The following is a 22,127-nucleotide window of genomic DNA, read 5'->3' on the forward strand; positions in this document are numbered from 1 at the left end:
AATCGGTGATGCCATCCTACCATCTCATCCTCTGTCGTCCCCTTCTCCTCCTGACTTCAGTCTTTCCCATCATCAGGGTCTTTGCAAATGAGTCAGCTCTTTGCATCAGGTGGCCAAAGTATTGGAGTTTCAGCATCAGTCCTTCCAATGAATACTCAGGACTGACTTTCTTTAGGATTGACTGGCAAGGTAGACAACTGTTGCTAAGATCAGGAACAAGATAAGAATATTTATTGTAACCACTCCTATTCAGTACAGTATTTCAGTCCTAGCCAGAGCAATTGAGCAAGAAAAAGAAATAAAATACAAATGTCACCCCACTCGAGTACTCTTGCCTGGAAACTCCCATGGATGGAGGAGCCTGGTAGGCTGCAGTCCATGGGGTCGCTAAGAGTCCGACACGACTGAGTGACTTCACTTTCACTTTTCACTTTCATGCATTGGAGAAGGAAATGGCAACCCACTCCAGTGTTCTTGCCTGAAGAATCCCAGGGATAGGGGAGCCTGGTAGGAGGCTGTCTATGTGGTCGCACAGAGTCAGACACGACTGAAGTGACTTAGCAGCATTGGGGAGTTTGAGGGAGAATGGATACATGTATATGTCTGGTTGAGTTCCTTTGATATCCAGCTGAAACTATCACAGCATTGTTAATCAGCTATACTTAAATACAAATATAAAAAGTTTAAAAAGAAATAGCTATGAATAATTTATTTCTGATAATTTTTTGTCAGACACAAGACATTAATTTTACCTTCTTGAATTCTGGCTATTTTTTAATCACTATAGGTAATATTCTTGAGCTCTTTCTGGGGTGCAGTTGTTACCCAAATACAGCTTGATATTTACAAGTATTTCCTTTAACCTTAAGCAGAAAAAGAATAGTATTTAGTCATGTTAATTTTTCTTCGTGAATGAGGCAAAACTTGTCTGTGTACTCTACTCAGTGCTCTGTGAATTATTTAATAGTTCACTGTGGCTGGTGAGAACAGGAACTCTTCCAGCCACTGTGTTTCCCTTTAATTTTGTCCTGTGGTTCTTGCCTTACACATATGTATTAATCAGTATGCAGCTAAATTCTTACAGAGGACGCCTGAAGATCTCCAGAGTTCTCTGTGCAGATCTTCTGTCTGCACAGGTACTCTGCCCTGAAAACTCTCACTTCCTTGCTCTTCTCATACTTACAACTCAGTGTCTTCAGCTTATGGAGACTGCTGGGCTCTTCTGGGTTCCTTGTCTTGTAGTATGGCCTTAAGAATCTTTCCAGGCTTTATGCTGGGACAATCATGGAGTTCACTTCATTTATTTTTCCTCTCTCATGGATCACTGTCCTTCATTGCCAGATTTCAAATGCCCTAATAATGATCAGAATCATTATTACATTTTTTCAAGCTTTTTAATTGTTCCATGCTGATGATATAAATCTAGGCCCTTTTACCCTATTTTGGCTGGAAGGGAAAGTGGCTGTCATGTTATTTTCAGAGGACAATTTGGTCTTTTATATCAGAATTTTAAATGTGTTTTTTGGCCCAGCAATTCTAGTCACTCTTCTAACTGCTGGAGATACAACAGTGAACATGATGATATATATTAGTATAGTATACAATCAAGTGGAGAGGCAGATAACCAAAAGCTAAATAAGTACAATATATGGTGTTAAAAGACCCTGATGCTGGAAAAGATTGAAGGCAAAAGGAGAAGTGGGAGGCAGATGATGAGATGGTTAGATAGCATCACCGACTCAATGTACATGAACTCGAGCAAACTTCAGGAGATAGTGGAGGACAGGGAAGCCTGGCGTGCTGCAGTCTATGGGGCTGCAAAGAGTTGGACATGACTTAGCAACTGAACAACAACAGCAGTGTTAGAAAGTGATAAGAAAATAAGTTAAATAGAGATGGGGGATAGAAAGCACAGCAGAGGGAAGCATGTCAAAATTTTGATACATTTATCTACAAGGACTCACTGAGAGGAGTGTATTTGATCACTAATACTACTGAAATCAAGATCACAAGCTATGGATATGGTTACCTGGAAGAAGCGCACTCCAGGTGGATGAAACATTCAGTGCAAAGTCCCTGGTGCACTTGATAAATAACAAGGGATATTTGTAACAACTACTACATCTGCTTAAGATGCTCACAAAATGGTAGCTATTTAGAATATTATTACTAATGATGACACCAGAAATATGACCTAAAAGTATATGGCCTCAAAGCTCATCTGCTTGCTACTATGTCATATTCTTTTTTCCCTATTCCATGAGCTACTGAAACATGTACTGCCTTATGATTCTTATTACTTTGTTCTCTATCATTGTGCAGCTTTCACACAGGCTTGCCTTGTGTTCCCAATCATGTAAGTTCTGTGTCTATGCAAATTATGTTGATTTTTGCCTGATAGAATGTTGGGCTATGACATTATTTTGCACAAATCATTGGGATTGATTTTATTATTGCAATGGAACCAGTTCCCTTCCTCCATCATCACATATGTGTGTCTTTCTAAATTGTGTTCACTCTGGCCAAAAGGTCATTCTCCTCAGGGATAGGAAGATCCTTAAGTACATATGAGACACTATATACAAATTCTAATCACAGCTCCTCCCTCACTTATCCAGCAATTATCATAACTTCAAGGAACTTCGTTTTTGTCCTTTCTCTTTTGAATAAGTAATGCATACATGGTTTGAAAAATTTTAAAGATCAAAATGATATAGGAGTGAAAAATAAGTTTCCTCCATCCTTCCCTGAGCCACTCATTATTCCTGTCTTGTGCAAACAATGTAATCAGTTTCTTGGTATCTTTTCAGAAATATTGAATGCATGTGGGTGTTTTTAATCATTCTTCACACCCTACCTCTACCCATACAATGTACTTTGACTACCTTTCCACTTGGTTCTCAACACATCCTGTGATAGGTGGTGCTCCCTGCAATTTACAGATGAAGAAGCTAAGGCTCAGAGATGGGAGGTGAATTTTTAATGAGTTTTGCTTGGAAACCTTTTTTACAGTTTTTGTTGGGAAAAGCTTTTTTACAGTTTCCCAGGCAGTAAGTGGAAAATTCAGGACTGATGTTGCACAGTTTTTAAAATAATAATTTAATTGGTTTTGTTCAGTGAATATGTGTCATGCAGCAATCCCATCTAATATATAGAAGAGTACACTCCTGATGTTGCCATTTTTGTCTGCATTCTTTCCTCTACACTGAGAAATCCCAGGTCCTGCACCTCAAACATGGTGGGAAATCTCTACTTGCTGGTGGTTAGAGTGTTTAAGAAAATATCCCCAATTCCTTTAGTAATATTAGAATTTCTATGGCAGACACTAGGTGTAATGCTGATGGACATCAACTGGCAGTTAGCATTAGGAATACAAAAAGTTGATCTTTCTAATTGTTTTCTGGAAATACTCCCCATCTACAGATCTATTCAGGTCCACCTGAGGAAAGTACTGCACCCCCAGTGCCTCCACCTCGAGTAACAGCAAGAAGACACAAACCAATTACAATTTCAAAGCGCTTGCTGCGGGAAAGGACAGTTTTCTATACTTCTTCCCTGGATGAAAGTGAAGGTCAGTATTAAAGTTTACCCTTATCTTCTTAATAGTGACTGGAGATAAAAAGTATATTGAAAAGCAGAAGTGGAGGCATAATCTTTTTTTTCCATGTAAAGGTAGACTTTTTCTGCATCCTGAGCCAGGCAAGTCAAGGTTTGTAAAATTTGTGCCCAAAGAGTGAATTAGTCGTTTGGTAGTGGATAGAACAGAGATGAACCCGTCCTAATCAATTTACAGATGAATCTGTAACATCATTTTCCCTTAGCAGAGCAGTGGAAGATACAAGGTGTTCTTAAATCTGTACCTCAATACATTGAAATAGGTGAGCAATGTGTTTTCTGAATATTCTGAGATTTTAAATAAAATTCTGCTAACCCAGGGGACTGATGGCTTAATAGGAGTTTCTAGTGCTTGTCCCTTCACAGTAACATGAATGAATTCCAACAACTATCTATGCAAGAAAATTCCTTCAATGAGAGCTATAGAATCCATATGACAGATAAGAATACCTGGGTGGAGTACAGAAATAAGAAAAAGTGCATTGCAGATGCTAGAAATGACACTTTCATATTACTCATGTCACCCTTCCCCAAAGCTCACATTATGTAGTCCAGGGAAGGATCCCCTCCACATGGAGAAAGGAGAGTGAAGGGAGCAATCAACATTACCTTGGACTGCAGCACCAGGCCCATCCCAGTAAACCCAAGCACCAACTCATCCCCCAGTTTTCCAGACTCCAGGCCAGCCTCTACCAAGCTAGGCCCTAGACCTGCCCCAGTACTAGGCCATTCCATGCAGTCTCAGGCTCTAAGCCTGCCCCTAAAGACCCAGAATCCAGGGCCAACACATGCCAAGCTGGCCCTGTAGCTCTAATCACCAGGATGTAACCACAGCTCAGCTTCTAGTCCAGTCTTCTGTGGACAAAGCCTCCAGGTCTGTCTCAGTGCCAGGCTAGCCCCCTGGGCCTAGGCTTCAAGATCCAGGCTGATCTCCTGCAGATCCAGGCTGAAAGCTTGCCCATTCACTGACCCAGGCACCAGCTCAGCCTACTCAAGAACTCTAGCAGCAAGCTCACCTGTGGAGCCTGCCAGGTGTTCTGGTTGTGCTGATGGATAAAAGGCTTTCCTCACCAAAGCCAATCTATAAAGACTGGAAGATGTGCCTGCTGCTGCTACTGCTAAGTCGCTTCAGTCGTGTCCGATTCTGTGCGACCCCATACGTGGCAGCCCACCAGGCTTCCCCGTCCCTGGGATTCTCCAGGCAAGAATACTGGAGTGGGTTGCCATTTCCTTCTCCAGTGCATGAAAGTGAAAAGTGAAAGTGAAGTCGCTCAGTCGTGTCCAACCCTCAGCGACCCCATGGACTGCAGCCTTCCAGGCTCCTCCGTCCATGGGATTTTCCAGGCAAGAGTACTGGAGTGGGGTGCCATTGCCTTCTCTGGAAGATGTGCCTAGTTCTTCAAATAGGGAAACACCAACTAAAGGCCACTGCTGCTGCTGCTGCTAAGTCGCTTCAGTCGTGTCTGACTCTGTGCGACCCCATAGATGGCAGCCCACCAGGCTCCCCCATCCCTGGGATTCTCCAGGCAAGAATACTGGAGTGGGTTGCCATTTCCTTCTCCAAAGCATGAAAGTGAAAAGTCAAAGTGAAGTCGCTCAGTCGTGTCTGACTCTTTGCAACCCCATGGACTGGATCCCACCAGGCTCCTCCACCCATGGGATTTTCCAGGCAAGAGTACTGGAGTGGGGTGCCATTGCCTTCTCCAAAAGGCCACTAGGGTGAGGATTAATCAGGGAAACATGACACCACCAAAGGAACAAAATAAGGCACCATGAACTGGTCCTAATGAAATGGATATCTATGAACTGTCCAAAAAGGAATTCCAAATAACCATCTTAAAGAAGCTTAGTGAGCTACAAGAGAACTCAGACAACTAAACAAAATCAGGAAAATGATGCACGAGAAGTTCAAGAAAGTCATGGAAATCATAAAAAAGAACCAAAAAAAAAATTCTGGAACTGAGGAGAAGAAAGAATCACTGCATTCAAAGACAGGTCACTTAAAATTACCCAGAGGAAAAAAAGGAAAAAAGATTATAAAAGAGACTTATGGGACACCATATACAAACCAATATACACATATGGGAGGAAGTCTCAGAAGGAGCACAGAAAGTAAAAGGGGCACAAAGCTTATTTAAAGAAATAATGATGGAAAAATTCCTAAATCTGGAGGAGGAAATGAAAACCTGGATCCTTGAAGCCCAAAGAAATGCAAATAAAGTAAACATAAAGAGATTTTAGCCAGAAAGATTTGTATAAAATTCTCAAAATTCCAAGATGAAGAGAATTTTGAATATACCATGAGAAAAGCAAATCATCAAATAAAAGGAAACTCCGATAATACTATGAGCAGATTCCTCATCTAAAACCTTGAAGGCCAGGAGAAATTGGGATGATATCTTCATGGTACTGAAAGGAAATAACTTCCAATCAGGAATACCATATTAGACAAAGTAATCCTTCAGAAATGAGGAGAGATAAAACTTTTCCAGACAAACAAACCTGAAGGAATTGATCACCAATAGACTTGGTTCAAAAGAAATATTAAAAGATAGCATACTAAGTGAAGTAAGCCAGACAGGGAAAGACAAATGTCATATGAAATTTGCTTATATGTAAAATCTCAAAAAAGAAACAGATGCAAATGAACATAATTACAAAACAGAAATAGACCCACAGACATAGAAAACAAACCTATGATAACCAAAGGGGAAAGTGGAGGAGGGATAAATTAGGATGTTGGGATTAACACATACACATTACTGTATATAAAATAGATAATATGTTGATGTATGGCCAAAAAATCAAAATGTTGTAATTATCCTTTAATTAAAATATATAAAAAATAGATAGCCAGTAAGGACCTACTGTATAACACAAGAAAGTGCACTCCGTCTTTTATATAAGCTATAAGGGAAAAGAATCTTTAAAAAGTGTATATATATGTATATATATATATATATAGAGAGAGAGAGAGAGGGAGAGAAGAGTCAAGATGGTGGAATAAAAGGATGCAGAATTCATGTCTCTTCACAAGTACATCAGGAATACATATACAAATATAATGATTCTCACAGAGCACCTGCTAAACACTAGTGGAAGACTGTGGACAACTAAAAGAAAAGAAAACTGTCCTTGAAACTGGATAGATTGAAAGAAGTGAAAAAAGAAAAGAGGAATCAAAAAAGGGACCAGTAACTCTGGCAGGAAGCTGAAGGTGAAGAGAATAAGACAAAAAGGAAAAACAAATATCATATATTAATGCATATACACGGAATCTAGAAATATGGTATAGTTGATCTTTTTGCAGAACAGAAATAAAGACACTGACATATAGAACAAATGTATGGGAGGAGGAAAAGGGAAGTAGGATGAATTGGGAGACTGGGATTGACATACATACACTGCTATGTGTAAAACAGGTAACTAATGAAAATCTGCTGTATGGCACAGTGAACTCCACTCATTGCTCTAACCTAACTAGGTTAGTGGTAACCTAACTAGGAAGGAAATTTTAACAAAGAGGGGATATGTGTAAACATTTGGCAGATTCACTTTGCTGTACAGCAGAAACTGATGTAGAAGTGTAAAGGAACTATATTCCAATAAAAAAGAATATATGTAACTGAATCACAGTGCTGGACATCTGAAACTAACATGACATTGTAAATCAACTGTACTTCAATAAAATAAGTAAATAAATCAGTAAGACATGCTAAAAGAGGGTCAGTCCAGTTCAGTTAAGTCATTCAGTTGTGTCTGACTCTTTGCAATCCCGTGGACTACAGCACGCAAGGCCTCCCTATCCATCACCAACTCCTGGAGCTTACTCAAACTCATGTCCATTGAGTGGATGATGCCATCTACTATCTCATCCTCTGTCGTCCCCTTCTCCTTCTGCCTTGAATCTCTCCCAGCATGAGGGTCTTTTCAGATGAGTCAGTTCTCTGCATCAGGTGGCCAAAGTATTGGAGTTTCAGCTTCAGCATCAGCTGCTACTGCTAAGTCACTTCAGTCGTGTCCGACTCTGTGTGACCCCATAGATGGCAGCCCACCAGACTCCCCCGTCCCTGGGATTCTCCAGGCAAGAACCCTGGAGTGGATTGCCATTTCCTTCTCCAGTGCATGAAAGTGAAAAGTGAAAGTGAAATCGCTCAGTCATGTCTGACCCTCAGCGACCCCATGGACTGCAGCCTTCCAGGCTCCTCCACCCATGGGGTTTTCCAGGCAGGAGTACTGGAGTGGGGTGCCCTTGCCTCCAGTAAATATTCAGGACTGATTTCCTTTTGGATGGACTGGTTGGATCTCCTTGCAGTCCCAGGGACTCTCAAGAGTCTTCTCCAACACCACAGTTCAAAAGCATCAATTCTTCGGTGCTCAGCTTTCTTTATATTCCAACTCTCATATCCATACATGACTACTGGAAAAGCCTTAGCTTTGACTAGACAGACCTTTGTTGGGAAAGTAATGCCTCTACTTTTTAACATGCTGTCTAAGTTGGTCATAAGTTTTCTTCCAAGGAGCAAGCGTCTTTTAATTTCATGGCTGCAGTCACCATCTGCAGTGATTTTGGAGCCCCCCCAAATAAAGTCTGTCACTGTTTCCATTGCTTCCCCATCTATTTGCTGTGAAGTGATGGGACCAGATGCCATGATCTTAGTCTTCTGAATTTTGAGTTTTAAGCCAACTTTTTCACTCTCCTCACTTTCATTACGAGGTTCTTTAGTTCTTCTTCACTTTTTGCCGTAAGGGTGGTTTGATCTGCATATCTCAGGTTATTGATATTTCTTCAGGCAATCTTGATTCCAGCTTGTGCTTCTTCCAGCCCAGTGTTTCTCATGATGTACTCTGCATATAAATTAAATAAGCAGGGTGACAATATACAGCCTTCATGTACTCCTTTCCTGATTTGGAACGAGTCTGTTTTTCCAAGTCCAGTTCTAACTGTTGCTTCCTGACCTGCATACAGATTTCTCAGGATGCAGGTCAAGTGGCCTGGTATTCCCATGTTTTTCAGAATGTTCCACAATTGGCTGTGATCCACACAGTCAAAGGCTTTGGCATAGCCAACAAAGCAGAAATAGATGTTTTTCTGGAACTCTCTCACTTTCTCAGTGATCCAACGGATGTTGGCAATTTGTTCTCTGGTTCCTCTGCCTTTTCTAAATCCAGGTTGAACATCTGGAAGTTCATGGCTCACATATTTGTGAAGGCTGGCTTGTAGAAGTTTGAGCATTACTTTGCTAGAGTATGAGATGAGTGCAATTGTGCACTACTTTGAGCATTCTTTGGCATTGCTTTTCTTTGGGACTGGGGCTTCCCTGGTGGCTTAGAGGGTAAAAGCGTCTGCCTGCAATGCAGGAGACCTGGGTTTGATCCCTGGGTCAGGAAGATTCCCTGGAGATGGGAAGGGCAACCCACTCCAGTACTCTTGCCCGAAAAATTCCGTGGATGGAGGAGCCTCGTAGGCTACAGTCCATGGGGTCACAAAGAGTCAGACACGACTGAGACACCACACACGTTCTTTGAGACTGGAATGAGAACTGACCTTTTCTAGTCCTGTGGCCACTGCTGAGTTTTCCAAATTTACTGGCATATTGAGTGTAGCACTTTCACAGTGTCATCTTTTAGGATTTGAAATAGCTCAACTGGAATTCCATCACCTCCACTAAGTTTGTTCGTAGTGATGCTTCCTAAGGCCCACTTGACTTTGCATTCCAGAATATCTGGCTCTAGGTGAGTGATCACACCATCATGATTATCTGGGTCATGAAGACCTTTTTTGTATAGTTCTGTGTATTCTTGCCACCTCTTCTTAATATCTTCTGCTTCTGTTATGTCCATATCATTTCTATCCTTTATTGTGCCCATGTTTGCATGAAATGTTCCCTTGGTATCTCTAATTTTCTTGAAGAGATCACTAGTATTTCACATTCTGTTGTTTTCCTCTATTTCTTTGCATTGATTGCTGAGGAAGGCTTTCTTATGTCACCTTGGTATTCTTTGGAACTCTGCATTCAAATGGGTTTAGCTTTCCTTTCCTCCTTTGCCTTTCATTTCTCTTCTTTTCACAGCTATTTGTAAGGTCTCCTCAGACAACCATTTTGCCTTTTTGCATTTCTTTTACTTGGAAATGGTCTTGATCCCTGCCTCCTGTACAATGTCACAAACCTCCGTCCATAGTTCTTCAGGCACTCTGTCTATCAGATCTAATCCTTTGAATCTATTTCTCACTTCCATTGTATAATTCTAAGCGATTTGATTTAGGTCATACCTGAATGATCTAGTGGTTTTCCCTACTTTCTTCAATTGAAGTCTGAATTTGGCAATAAGGAGTTCATGATCTGAGCCACAGTCAGCTCCCAGTCTTGGTTTTGCTGACTATATAGAACTTCTCCATTTTTGCCTGTAAAGAATATGATCAATCTGATTCTGGTATTGGCCATCTGGTTATGTCCACGTGTAGAGTCTTCTTTTCTGTTGTTGGAAGAGGGTGTTTGCTATGAGCAGTGCATTCTCTTGGCAAAACCTATTAGCCTTTGCCCTGCTTCATTCTCTACTCCAAAGCCAAATTTACCTGCTACTCCAGGTATTTCTTGACTTCCTACTTTTGCATTCCAGTCCACTATAATGAAAAGGACTTCTTTTTGGGGTGTTAGTTCTAGAAGGTCTTGTAGGTCTTCATAGAACCATTCGACTTCAGCTTCTTCAGCATTACTGGTCAGGGCAGACTTGGATTCTGTGATATTAAATGGTTTCCTTAGAAACAAACAGAGATCATTCTGTCGTTTTTGAGATTGCATCCAAGTACTGCATCTCAGATTCTTTTGTTGACCATGACAGGTATTCAAGTTGAAATTAATGGATGTAAACAATATGAAAACCTGAAAGTATAAACCCAAATTTTAAAGATAAGAATATAACCCAATTCACAATATTCTACTGTAATAGTGATGTGTAAATCACTTTTAACTGTAGTATGAAAGTGAAAATACAAAAGTATTTAAAATTACTTTATGTACAATAATTTATTAATGGATACATAATCTAAAAATCTATAAATTATGACATCAATAACATAAAATGGAGGGGTAAGGAAAATTAAAATGTAGTTATTGTATATAGTCAATGTTACTTTGCTAGCTTCAAACAGACTGTTATGTTTTATATAAACTTCAAGAAAAAGACCCCAAATATGCAAAGTAATGTTGAAAAAGAAGAGCAAATTGGAAGATACCACACTTTCTTAAATAATATAATATGAAATATAATGTGAAATATATTATAATATGAAACTATAGTAACCTACAGTATAGTTCTGGCATAAAAGCAGACATATAGACCAATGAAATAGAATAATGAGCCTTGAAAAAGTACACACATTTATGGTCAGTTAACCTTTGACAATGGGGTCAAGATTACACAATGGGAAAGTATAGTCTTTTCAATACATGATATTGGGGGAAATCGATATCCACATGCAGAGAAACTGGGTTCTTATCTCACACAGTGTACAAAAACCAACTCAAAATGGATTAGAGACATAAATGTAAGACCTATAGCTGTAAAACTACCAGAAGAAAATGTAGGGGGAAAGCTACTTGGAATTGTCTCATCTGGGCAGTCATTTGTTTGGATATAACTCAAAAAGTACAAGCAACGAAAGCAGAATAGACAAATGTGATTGCAGAATGCTAAACAGCTTCTTCACAGCAAAGGAAACAATCAAGAAAGTGAAGAGACAACCTACAGAATTATATGAAGATATTTGTAAACCATATATCTAATAAGGAATTAATGTCCAAAATAAATAAGGAACTCATACTACTTAAGAATTAACCCAATTTTTAAAGGTCAAAGTACCTAAATAGACATTTCTTAGAACATGACATATAAATGGTTAAAAGATATATGTAAAGTTGCTCAACATCACTATCACCAAGGAAATGCAAATCAAAACAACAATGAAATATCACCTCACACCTATTAGGATGATTATTACCAAAAAATGACAAAAAATAGTAAGTGTTGAGAAGAATTTGGAGAAAAGGGAACCCCTTTATATTGTTCGTAGTAATGCAAATTAGTGCAGCTATTATGGAAAACAGTATGTAGGTTTCTCAAAAAATTAAAAATAAACTACCATATAAATTTGTCAACTGCCTGGTTGAGTGTCCAAGGTATGCTCAAACATTCATACAAAGCCCCTTTTCAAAGACTTGGAGTAATATTGGTGCTTGGTGTTTTAAAGTAATCTCTGCCTAATCGTTAGCTAACCAAAAAGCTAACTAAGCAGTGTGTTTGGTGTCCACACTCGACAAATGATAAAGATTTAACAGAAATGGGTGGGAAAAGTCAGTAAACAAACTAACAACAATAACTAAAACAAATAGCAACAACAACAAATTGGGTAGGAGAGAGAATCTGATTTCCAGAGATGCTATATTACTTAAACTGTCCAGTTTTCAACAAAAAATATGAGCTATGTAAAAAAAACAAGAAAGCATGACCCATACCCAAAAAGAAAAACAAAAAAGTCCGAACATGGCTTCATAAAGACTAATATTTGAATATTTATAGCAGCTTTGTACATACCAGCCAAAAGCTGTAAACAACCTAAATGTTTGTTAACTGACAAATGACAAACCAATTGTGACATATACATACAATGGAGTACTACTCAGCAATAACACACAGGAATGAACTACTGATACATAAATCATCCCTATCCTCCAGGTATATCAGGTTCTTTCAAGACCTCTAGCATGCCTCATAATCCAGGCCTCTGCACTTGCTATTCCCTTTGCTGGACACATTCCCCTGCACCTTCACATGACTGGGTCATTCTCATGCTCCAGGTCCTGAGATCTGGTCCAGATAAATGCCATCTCCCCAAAAGACCCTCCTTAACCACACCCAAAGTGGCTCTCCTTGGTTGTTTGCCTCTCCCCTCAGTTTGTTTCACTCGTGCCACTTGCTAATAATTCTTCATATTTTGTGATCATGCTACTTCTTTTTGGTTGCCCATAGAATAATAGTTACCAAGTGTGTCAATTAAAAAACAACACTACCAGTAATTCTATTTCTGAATATATATCCAAAGGAAATGAAATTAGTATATCGAAAAGATATCTGCCCTGTCATGTTCATTGCAGCATTATTTACAATAGCCAAGATATGGAAATATCAAAGTGAAATATCAACAGGTGAATGGATAAAGAAAATGTGAGAGGTACACAGATACTTACCCAGAAACACACAGACACACACACACACACACACACAATGGAATATTATTTAGCTTAGATAAAAAGAAGGAAAGTGTGTAATTTGTGACATGGATGAACCTGAAGGACTTTATGCTAAATGAAATGAACCAAGGACAAAAAGACAAATGCTGCATGCTCTCACTTATATGTGAAATCTAAAAATGTCAAACTCATAGAAGCAGAGAATAGAATGGTGGTTGCCAGAAACCTGGGAGAGAGTGAAATGGGGAGGTGTTGATCAAAGAGTACAAAGGTTCAGTTGTGCAGGATCAATACATTCTGGAAATATGATACAACACTGTGATTGTCGTTAATAATACTATATTGTATACTTGAAGTTTATGAAAAGAGTAGATCTTAACTGTTCTTATCACACATAAAAAATGGAAACTATGTGAGGTGATTGATATGTTAATTAGATTGAGTGTGGTACTCATTTAACAATATATTCATATATCAAAATATCATATGTATACGTATACCTTAAACATATACAATGTTTGTCAATTTTATCCCAATAAAGTTGGAGAGAAAACCAGCTCACATGGATTGAATAAGTACTGTGTTAGGTGGAATTAAGACACCATCCCTGGCCTCAAGGAGTTTATAGGCTAAATGGAAATAGATGATAGATAGATAAACAAATAAATGCCATTGAGTAGAGTAATTGTTAGTATGGAACCTGCACCAGTTCTAAATGGGCCTTTCTCCTCAGTACTCTGTGGAAACCATTTTTTGTCAAGATAACCAGCAATCTCCATGTGCTATTCCACTATTCTTACCATACTCAGCTTGTGAGCAGCATTTCAGTTTACTAATTCTTCCTTCTTGAAACATTTTATTCATTTTGCTTTTAGGACACCAAACTCTCCTTCTACCTCACTAGTCATTCCATCTCAGTCTCCTCTTGGTTTTCCTTCTCTTCTCAATTTCTGCATGTTGGAAGGTCCCAGAGTTTTGTTTTGATTTTCTCATTCAGCTTTTTCTGTCTATATTTGTTTCCTGCATGATTGCATTGTCTCACAGCTTTAAATATCTTTTAAATATGAAGATGATATCCAAATTTGTATATCTGGGAGTATTATCTTCCTTTTTCCCATCTTAAACTCACTGCGCAACAGTTCTCCTTAGATGACTCAAGGAAATCTACAATTTAAAATGTACAAATACCCTAGATTGCCTATTCCTCCTCAATCTGGTTTTCCTCTGGTCTCCCTCATCTAAGTAATTGGCAATGTTTTTGTTGTTGTTCAGTCACTAAGTCATGCCCAACTCTTCATGACCCCACGGACTGTTGCATGCCAGGTTCCTCTGTCCTCCACTGTCTCTGGAGTATGCTCAAATTCATGTCCATTGAGTTGGTGACACTATCTTAAATATCTCATCCTCTGCCACCCCCTTCTCCTTTTTTCTTCAGTCTTTCCCAGCATCAGGTTCTTTTCCAGTGAGTCAGCTCTTCCCATCAGGTGGCCAAAATATTGGAGCTTCAGCTTCAACAATAGTCCTTTCAATGGATATTCAGGGTTGATATCCAATCTCTTTGTAGTCCAAGGTACTCTCAAGACTTCTTCTCCAGCACCACAACTTGAAAGTACCAGGTCTTTGGTGCTCAACCTTCTTTACAGTCCAAGTCTCACATCCATACATGATTACAGGAAAAGCCATAGCTTTGCCTATATGGACTTCGTCAGCAAAGTGATGTCTCTGCTTTTTAATATGCTGTCTAGGTTGGTCATAGCTTTCCTTCCAAGGAGCAAGCGTCTTTTAATTTCATGGCTGCAGTCACCACCATCTGCAGTGATTTTGGAGCCCCCCCAAATAAAATCTGCCACTGTTTCCATTTTTCTCCATCTATTTGCCATAAAGTGATGGGACAAGATGCCATGATCTTAGTTTTTTGAATGTTGAGTTTTAAGCCAGCTTTTTCACTCTCCTCTTTCACCCTCATTGAGAGGTTCTTTATTTCCTCTTCACTTTCTGCCATTAGAGTGATATCATTGCATATATGAGGTTGTTGATGTTTCTCCCAGAAACCTTGATTCCAGATTGTGTTTCATTCAGCCCAGATGAATTGACAGTACCAGTCACCTAGTTAGTAAGGTCAAAAACTTTCGGATCATCCTTGACTATTTGCTTTTTCCCTCATATCTAATTCATTAGCAATTCCTGTTAGCTGTATGTGCACATTATATGCTGAACCTGCTAATTCCTACTGCTACCTTACTAGTTGAGCCAGCATCATCTTTTACTTGAGTGGCTACAGGAGCTTCCAAACTATTATCTTTACTTTTCTTCTTGCCTGACAACAGTTTGTTCTCTGCAGCAGCCAGAAAGATATACAATCTTTTAAAACTGGAAATCAGATCATATCATTCCCTATGATCTAAATTTCCAATGACTTCTCTTAATTTTTAGAAGAAAATTTACATTTTATTTTGCATTATATGGTCCGCACATACGTTTTTTATCTCATTTATGAACATCACTATCTCTATGCACCCTTTGTTCTCTGCTCTGATCTCACTGGTTTTGCTGTTTCTTATAGATGTCAAACTTACCCAAGGGCCTTTTCATCTGCTGTTTTCTTGGTCCTAAACATTCTTCCTCCAAACTTTGCAGTTTCACTCCTTCATTCAGATCTCTGCTAAATGACATCTCTTCATAGAGACCTTCTCTGAGTACTTTATTTAAATAGATCTTTTTCCTCCTCCATTACTGTCTGTCCTTTAAACTGCTTTATTTTATTCATATCACTTGCTGCCATTAATATTTAACAGCATGTTTATTGTCTGTCTTTCTCAATAGAATATCAGATCTACTTTCTTCACCAGCCTCTAGAACAATTCCTATATATTGCATGTGTTCAGTAAATACTTGTAGAATAAATGAGTGGGTGTAGAGGGAATAATGAAGAGAAAAAGATCACCCAGCTTAAGGGATCACCTCCTTAGGAGATGATATAGCATTTAGGGAAAAGTGGAAGGGAACATTCAATGCTTACCCTGTTGTTCCATAATCTCATTTTAATTGGATAAACTCACTTATTTGTCTATTCACAATCTCCCCAAATACACATCAGAAAATATAATTTCTATGCCAGCAGAAAATTTTCACTCTGTATCCCATAGTATCCAGCATATCATATGTCCTCAATAAATATGTGTAATAAATGAATGAACTAGGTGTTGGTAGACCTGAGATAAATGTCATCTTGGCTCCTAGCTTGCTGAATAACTTGGGCTAATCATTTCCTTATTCTGGGTCTTAATTTGCCCCTCTGTGTGATGAGGCCTTCATGCCAGAAGTTCACCAATGGGATCACCTACCCTAGCCATACCTTTTTTTTTTTAACTGAGATATAATTCATATGACATAAAATTCACCCTTTTCAAGGGTAGGTCAGTGCATTTAGTATATTCATAAGCTTGTGCAACAGTCTAATTCCAGAACATCTTCATCATCCAAAAAGCGCCTTGTACCTCCCAATACTCCCCTCCTCCTTCATTCCTTATAATCACTAATTTACTTTCTGTCTCTATGGATTGCCTATTCTGAGAAAATTTCATATAAATGGAATCATACAATCTGTGGTCTTTTTTGTGGCTGGCTTCTTAGGATAATGATTTCAAGGTTCATCCATTATGAAGTATGTATCAATACTTCATTCCCTTTTATGAATGAGTAATATTGTATTATATGGATATAACACATTTTGTTTATCATTCATCATTTGCTAGATACTTGGATTGTTTCCACTTTTTGCTATAATACTGCTATGAACCTTTATGCACAGATTTTTTATGTGGATGTATGTTTTCAGTGATTCTTGGTGTATATATAGGAGTGGGATTTCTGGGTCATACAATCACTGTATATTTTATCTTCGAGGAATCATTTTGAGGCTATTTTTAAAATCAGGTGCACCATTTTACTTTCCCACCAATAATGTATGACAATTCCATTTTCTCTGCATTTTCGTCAGCACTGTCTTTTGTGTCTTGATTTAGTAAAATTGTATATGTTCAAGTTACACAAAGTGATGATTTAATACACATATACCTAGTGAATTGATTATTACAGTCAAGCTAATAGACATGTATTTATTTATTTATTTATTTTAATGACAGTACCTTAAATCCACTCTCTTCGCAAATTTCCATTATTCAATGCAGTATTGTTAGCTATACTCATTATGGTATACATTAAATTTCTATACTTATTCATCCTATATAACTACAGCTCTGTATCCTTTGGCCAACATCTCCCTATTTTCTCTATCCTCTTGCTCCTGGTAACCACTGTGCTCTCTGCTTCTAAGTATTTGACTTTTAAGCATTCCACATATAAATGAAGTTATGTAATTTTTTTCTTTATTTGTCTGGCTTATTTCACTTAGCATAATATCTTCTAGATTCATTCATATTATAGCAAATGAATGGCAGGAGATTTTTCTTTTTCTTTTTTTTTTAGATCTTTCTTTTTTAAGTCTGAAACAACCAAACAAAGTTCATCCACTGATGGATACTTAGGTTGTTTCCATATCTTGTTATCTTTTAATTCTAGCCATCCTAAATGGGTGTGAATTCATATTCATTTAATCCTCATCACTTCTCATAGAACAAGCGTTAGAGGCTTAGAGAGGGTGTGTAGTTTGCCTAATTCACACAGCTAATGAATTACAGAAAAACAACTTGCATTCATCTTATTCCAGAGCTCATTTATCTACTGTAATATTGTACTCCCTATAACCTCTTTGAACATTGTTCTGAGAAAGAACAAATCCCTCTACTCACCACTGTTTCCCAGTAGCATTTCATTATCTTACCTCTAAACTTGTTATTCCCCTCATATATAGTATTATAATGAGTCCTTTCACTATCATCATGGACTCCCTCCCACCTCCATATCTAAGCCCTGTGCGTTCCACTCCCTTAATAGCCCTTGAATCTGTCTCTCTTTGCTGCTGCTGCTGCTCCAGTTTAGATCCAGCAGCCCCCATTTGGTCTCCCTACCTCCAGTCTCCTCCAGTCTCTCTGGTTCAGTCTACTCTTCGTCATGAACCTAAGGGCATATTCAAAAAACACATGTGATAGTGCCACTTTTCTGGGGAAAAAAGTCATGGTCCTCTGCAGCCCAATGATAAAACTCATATTCCTGAAAATGGCATTCATGATATAGCCCCACCCTACCTTAATAACTCTTCTCCAACTACTCACACTTTTTATCTAAAATTGGTTCCTATGCTCAAACCACACTAAATATTTTCTTTTACATTTTCTTAAACAAACCTTGAACTTTCATTCTTTCAAGTTGCTCTCTCTTTGAAATTCCCTTTCCCTCTTTTTCCATCTATTGCAATCCTTCAATATTGCCTCTTTCACAATATTACCTCTTTCACAAAATTTTCTTCAACACCACCAGAAAGAATTAGCACTGTCATTCTCATAGTGCTTATTTGCATGATTCTACCTGTATTATAATCATTGATCTATTTCTCCTGCTGGAATAGTGTGCAACCTCTTAAAGCTATTCCCCATCACTTGCCTACACTTAGAAGAGAGGCCTCTAGTTGGCCACTTGCGTATTTATGAGGCCTCCTTTTCTGATACCTATTCACTCCTAGTTCTCTGCAGTTTCTGAAGCTGGCTTTTGTGTTTTCCCATGGAAATAGATGGCTCGTTAGAGAAAGGGGATGATGCTGAACAGGAGCAATGAACGCTGTCTTCAGAAAGAGTATGTACTCTGAAAACAGACTTCAAGCTATGGAAACTGGCTCTACCATATTAGTTTTGTGACACTGAGACTTTTAGGGCCTTCGATTTCTTATCTATAAAATGGGACTAATAACAGTTTACAGAGTAGTTTTGAAGATTATGAGAGATAATCCATGTAAAGCACTTAGAACAGGCCCTGACACAAAGAAAGTGTTTAAATAATGGTATCTGTTTTCATTATTATTATCATTGTCATTATTATAATTATTACCATTTTATCATTATTATTCAGCATATCCCAGAGCCTTGAAATGGTTTTCCTGGCAGAATAGCCTAGTTCCAAATCCCTATTGCTGCTATCATTATATGTCTTATTTCCAAGCCAGGAAAAGATCCTTTCCAATGTGGAAGGTAGTGGCCTGAGACTGTGTTTGTGGATCATCTTTATGAGACTGGACCTTCTTTTACTGTATTGAGATGGTGATGATACCATAGAGCATGACCAATCGCTGTTGTTTTCCCTAAATGAGAACAGGGACGGGAATTTCCTAGAGTTTCTTCACCAAAAGAAAGCATTCAGACAGAAACATGTAACTGAGATGTTACACTCAAAGCATGTGGGAGAATGAATTTATATCACTTCATGTGTGACACAAGAATTTACTTCATACTTTCTAGAAGGTATGTGTGTTTGAGGTTAATCCTAAGTGCTGGAGGTTAGATGGCCTCTGCCACAAGGCATCTTCTGGAAGCATGTGATCTAATTACATTGCACTTTTGAGCTATGTCAGTAGTATTATTATTAATGAGTCTTTGATTTTTTTGTTTGACTAGTCTGATAGCAGTTGTACTAGAGTTAATAAAAGCAGGGCTATGTATCTACCCTGGGACCAAAGTAGGGGAGCTATAGAGGAACTCCTTGGCTCTAACCTTTATGGTAGCAGCAGTGCAGTCATCAATAAAAAGCTCCCAAGAAAAAGAAAACTCCTGGGGAAAAATTCTTTGAAACAAGACTTACTCTTTCTTTCCCCATGGAAACTCTTGCCCCACTGCCTACTGAGAACATAATAGTATAAATAATAACTAGCAATTATTGAGTGTTTATTATGTACCAGGCACTGAAATAAGTATAATACCTCATGTAATCATCACCACAACCTCATGAGGTAGGTACTATTATTATTTCTTTTACTGAGGAAAAAATTTAAGATATAGAGAGATTATGAACTTGCCCAAGATCTCACAGTTGGTATGTAGCACAACTGGCTCCAGAACCTGCAGTTCTTTTAAAATTTTATTGTGGAGAGTTTCAAATGTAAAAGGAAATTGTATATTTGATAAAAATATACAGTATAACATACAGCATAACATATTCCACATGTCCATATTGCCCAGCTTCAACATTTACAACTACATGCCCAATCTTGTTTCATCTATACGCTTACCCATTTCCCTAAAACAGACATCATGTCATTTCATCCATAAATGCTTCAGTATGTACCTGTAAAAGATGAAGACTCTTTTTTAACCAAAATCTCAATACCATTGAAATGGCAACCCACTCCAGGACTCTTGCCTGGGAAATCCTACGGACAGAGGAGCCTGGTAGGCTGCAGTCTGTGGGGTCTCTAAGAGTTGGACACGACTGAGCGACTTCACTTTCACTTTTCACTTTCATGCACTGGAGAAGGAAATGGCAACTCACTCCAGTGTTCTTGCCTGGAGAATCCCAGGAATGGGGGAGCCTGGTGGGCTGCCGTCCATGGGGTCTCACAGAGTTGGACACGACTGAAGCAACTTAGCAGCAGCAGCAGCAGCAGCAGCAGCAGAAATACCATTATCATACATAAAAGAAAAGAAACTAAACAAAATAGTAATTCCTTAAAAGCAGTAACTATCTGGTCAGTGTCCTAATTTTCCTTCTTACATTTAAAAAAAATTAATCAGGATCCAAATAGGACCCATTTGTTTTAATTGCTTGACATATCTCTCAGGTCTCATTTAGCTAACCAGAACCTCTGTTCTTAACCAGTACACTCTGATCCAGGTTTTCTATTAACAAGGAAGGTGACAATTTCCATATGGCAGGAGTTCTCAATTAGGGGTTCATTAACAGATTCAGGGGGCTCTATGAATCTCTTAAAATTGGTTTTCAAAATTTTACATGTATTTGTGTAGGTTAATTTTTTAGGGAGAATATCCTTGGCTCTCATTAGAGTCTCAAAGCTTTAATTAAGACATAAGACAACTGAAAAGCATATGCTATTGTCATAGGAAATTGTAAACCACAATAGCTAGGGGAAGGCCATAAAGTAGCTATTGAGGATGGAAAAAGAAGTTAAATTCAGTTTAGCACATTACACTGAAGTATTAGAGATATTTATAAATAACTTTTTTTTCCTTTATTTTATTTTTAAACTTTACAAATTGTATTAGTTTTGCCAAATATCAAAATGAATCCGCCACAGGTATACATGTGTTCCCTATAAATAACTTTTGAGATAAATAGAAATAGTTGATTATTAACTGATGTCTGTATTTGAAAGTAATATAATCTTGGCATATTGTGGTTTTGCTGAATTGTGGTCATGAAAATAATCAGATCTTGAATTGAATTCCTTGTGTTATGAGACCTGTGTCTCCACATGAAGTGAGGTAGCTAGAGACTGATTTTTGTGGGATATCATTGATTTGTTCCATAACAAAAGCTCCTTTGAATATGTATATAATTTTGCAATCTTATGTCTACATGTCTAAAAATGAAAAGGTGATAAAGGTTGTCATTAATCTTTCCTCTACACCAACTTTTCCTAGATGAAATTCAACATAGAACACCCAATGGTACTATCAGCAGCAGCATAGAACCCCCCAAGCCACCACAATACCCCAAAATGCCTATGCAAAAAAGTGTGGAAGCAGATCCTGGGAGGAAGTCCCCAAGCAGGCTTGTTTCAGATGTCAAGTTGGAGACCTGCCTCGAGGTGGACGTGGGGAAGTTGGTGTCTAGGCTGCAGGATGGAGGGACCAAGGCCATACCAAAGGCCAGCAATGGACCTGTGCCAGGCCCTGGGACCACTAAGGCCCCCTCTTTCCACATAAAGAGATCAGCACCTCGGCCCCTGGCTCACCACAAGGAGGGTAAGTGCTTGGGAATTCCATGAGGAAGAGAAATGACCTCAACTACTTTGCACCTTGAAACACCTATGAGGTTGTAGGTATTTAAGTAGAAATCTGTTCGGGTTTATTACTACTAATGTTGAAATCCTCTTTGCGACCCTATGGACTATAGCCTGCCAGGCTTCTCTATCCATGGGGATTCTCCAAGCAAGAATACTGGGGTGGGTTGCCATGCCCTCCTCCAGGGAATCTTCCCAACTCAGCGATTGAATCCAGGTCTCCCACATTGCAGGCGGATTCTTTACCAGCTAAATCATTTGGGAAGCCTAAGAATACTGGAGTAGGTAGCCTATTCCTTCTCTAGGGGATCTTCCTGACCCAGGAATCGAACCAGGGTCTCCTGCACTGCAGG

At 38.6% G+C, this 22,127-nt stretch overlaps 1 protein-coding gene across 5 annotated transcripts in view; it reads left to right on the forward strand.

Moving 5' to 3' along the window:
• The window catches only part of OPHN1 (oligophrenin 1), a 627,556-nt gene that overhangs the window by 573,468 nt on the left and 31,961 nt on the right, over positions 1–22,127 (forward strand). For 4 of the 5 annotated variants that reach the window (XM_070784718.1, XM_070784715.1, XM_070784717.1 and 1 more), the window contains 2 exons: positions 3,424–3,571; positions 21,413–21,736. In XM_070784718.1, the coding sequence (XP_070640819.1) occupies positions 3,424–3,571; positions 21,413–21,736 (472 nt within the window). The remainder of the gene's footprint in view (positions 1–3,423; positions 3,572–21,412; positions 21,737–22,127) is intronic. The other variant, XM_070784720.1, reaches the window with a different exon arrangement.

The sequence above is a fragment of the Bos indicus genome, chromosome X (genome assembly GCF_029378745.1).
Source record: "Bos indicus isolate NIAB-ARS_2022 breed Sahiwal x Tharparkar chromosome X, NIAB-ARS_B.indTharparkar_mat_pri_1.0, whole genome shotgun sequence".
NCBI classification, from domain to species: domain Eukaryota; kingdom Metazoa; phylum Chordata; class Mammalia; order Artiodactyla; family Bovidae; genus Bos; species Bos indicus.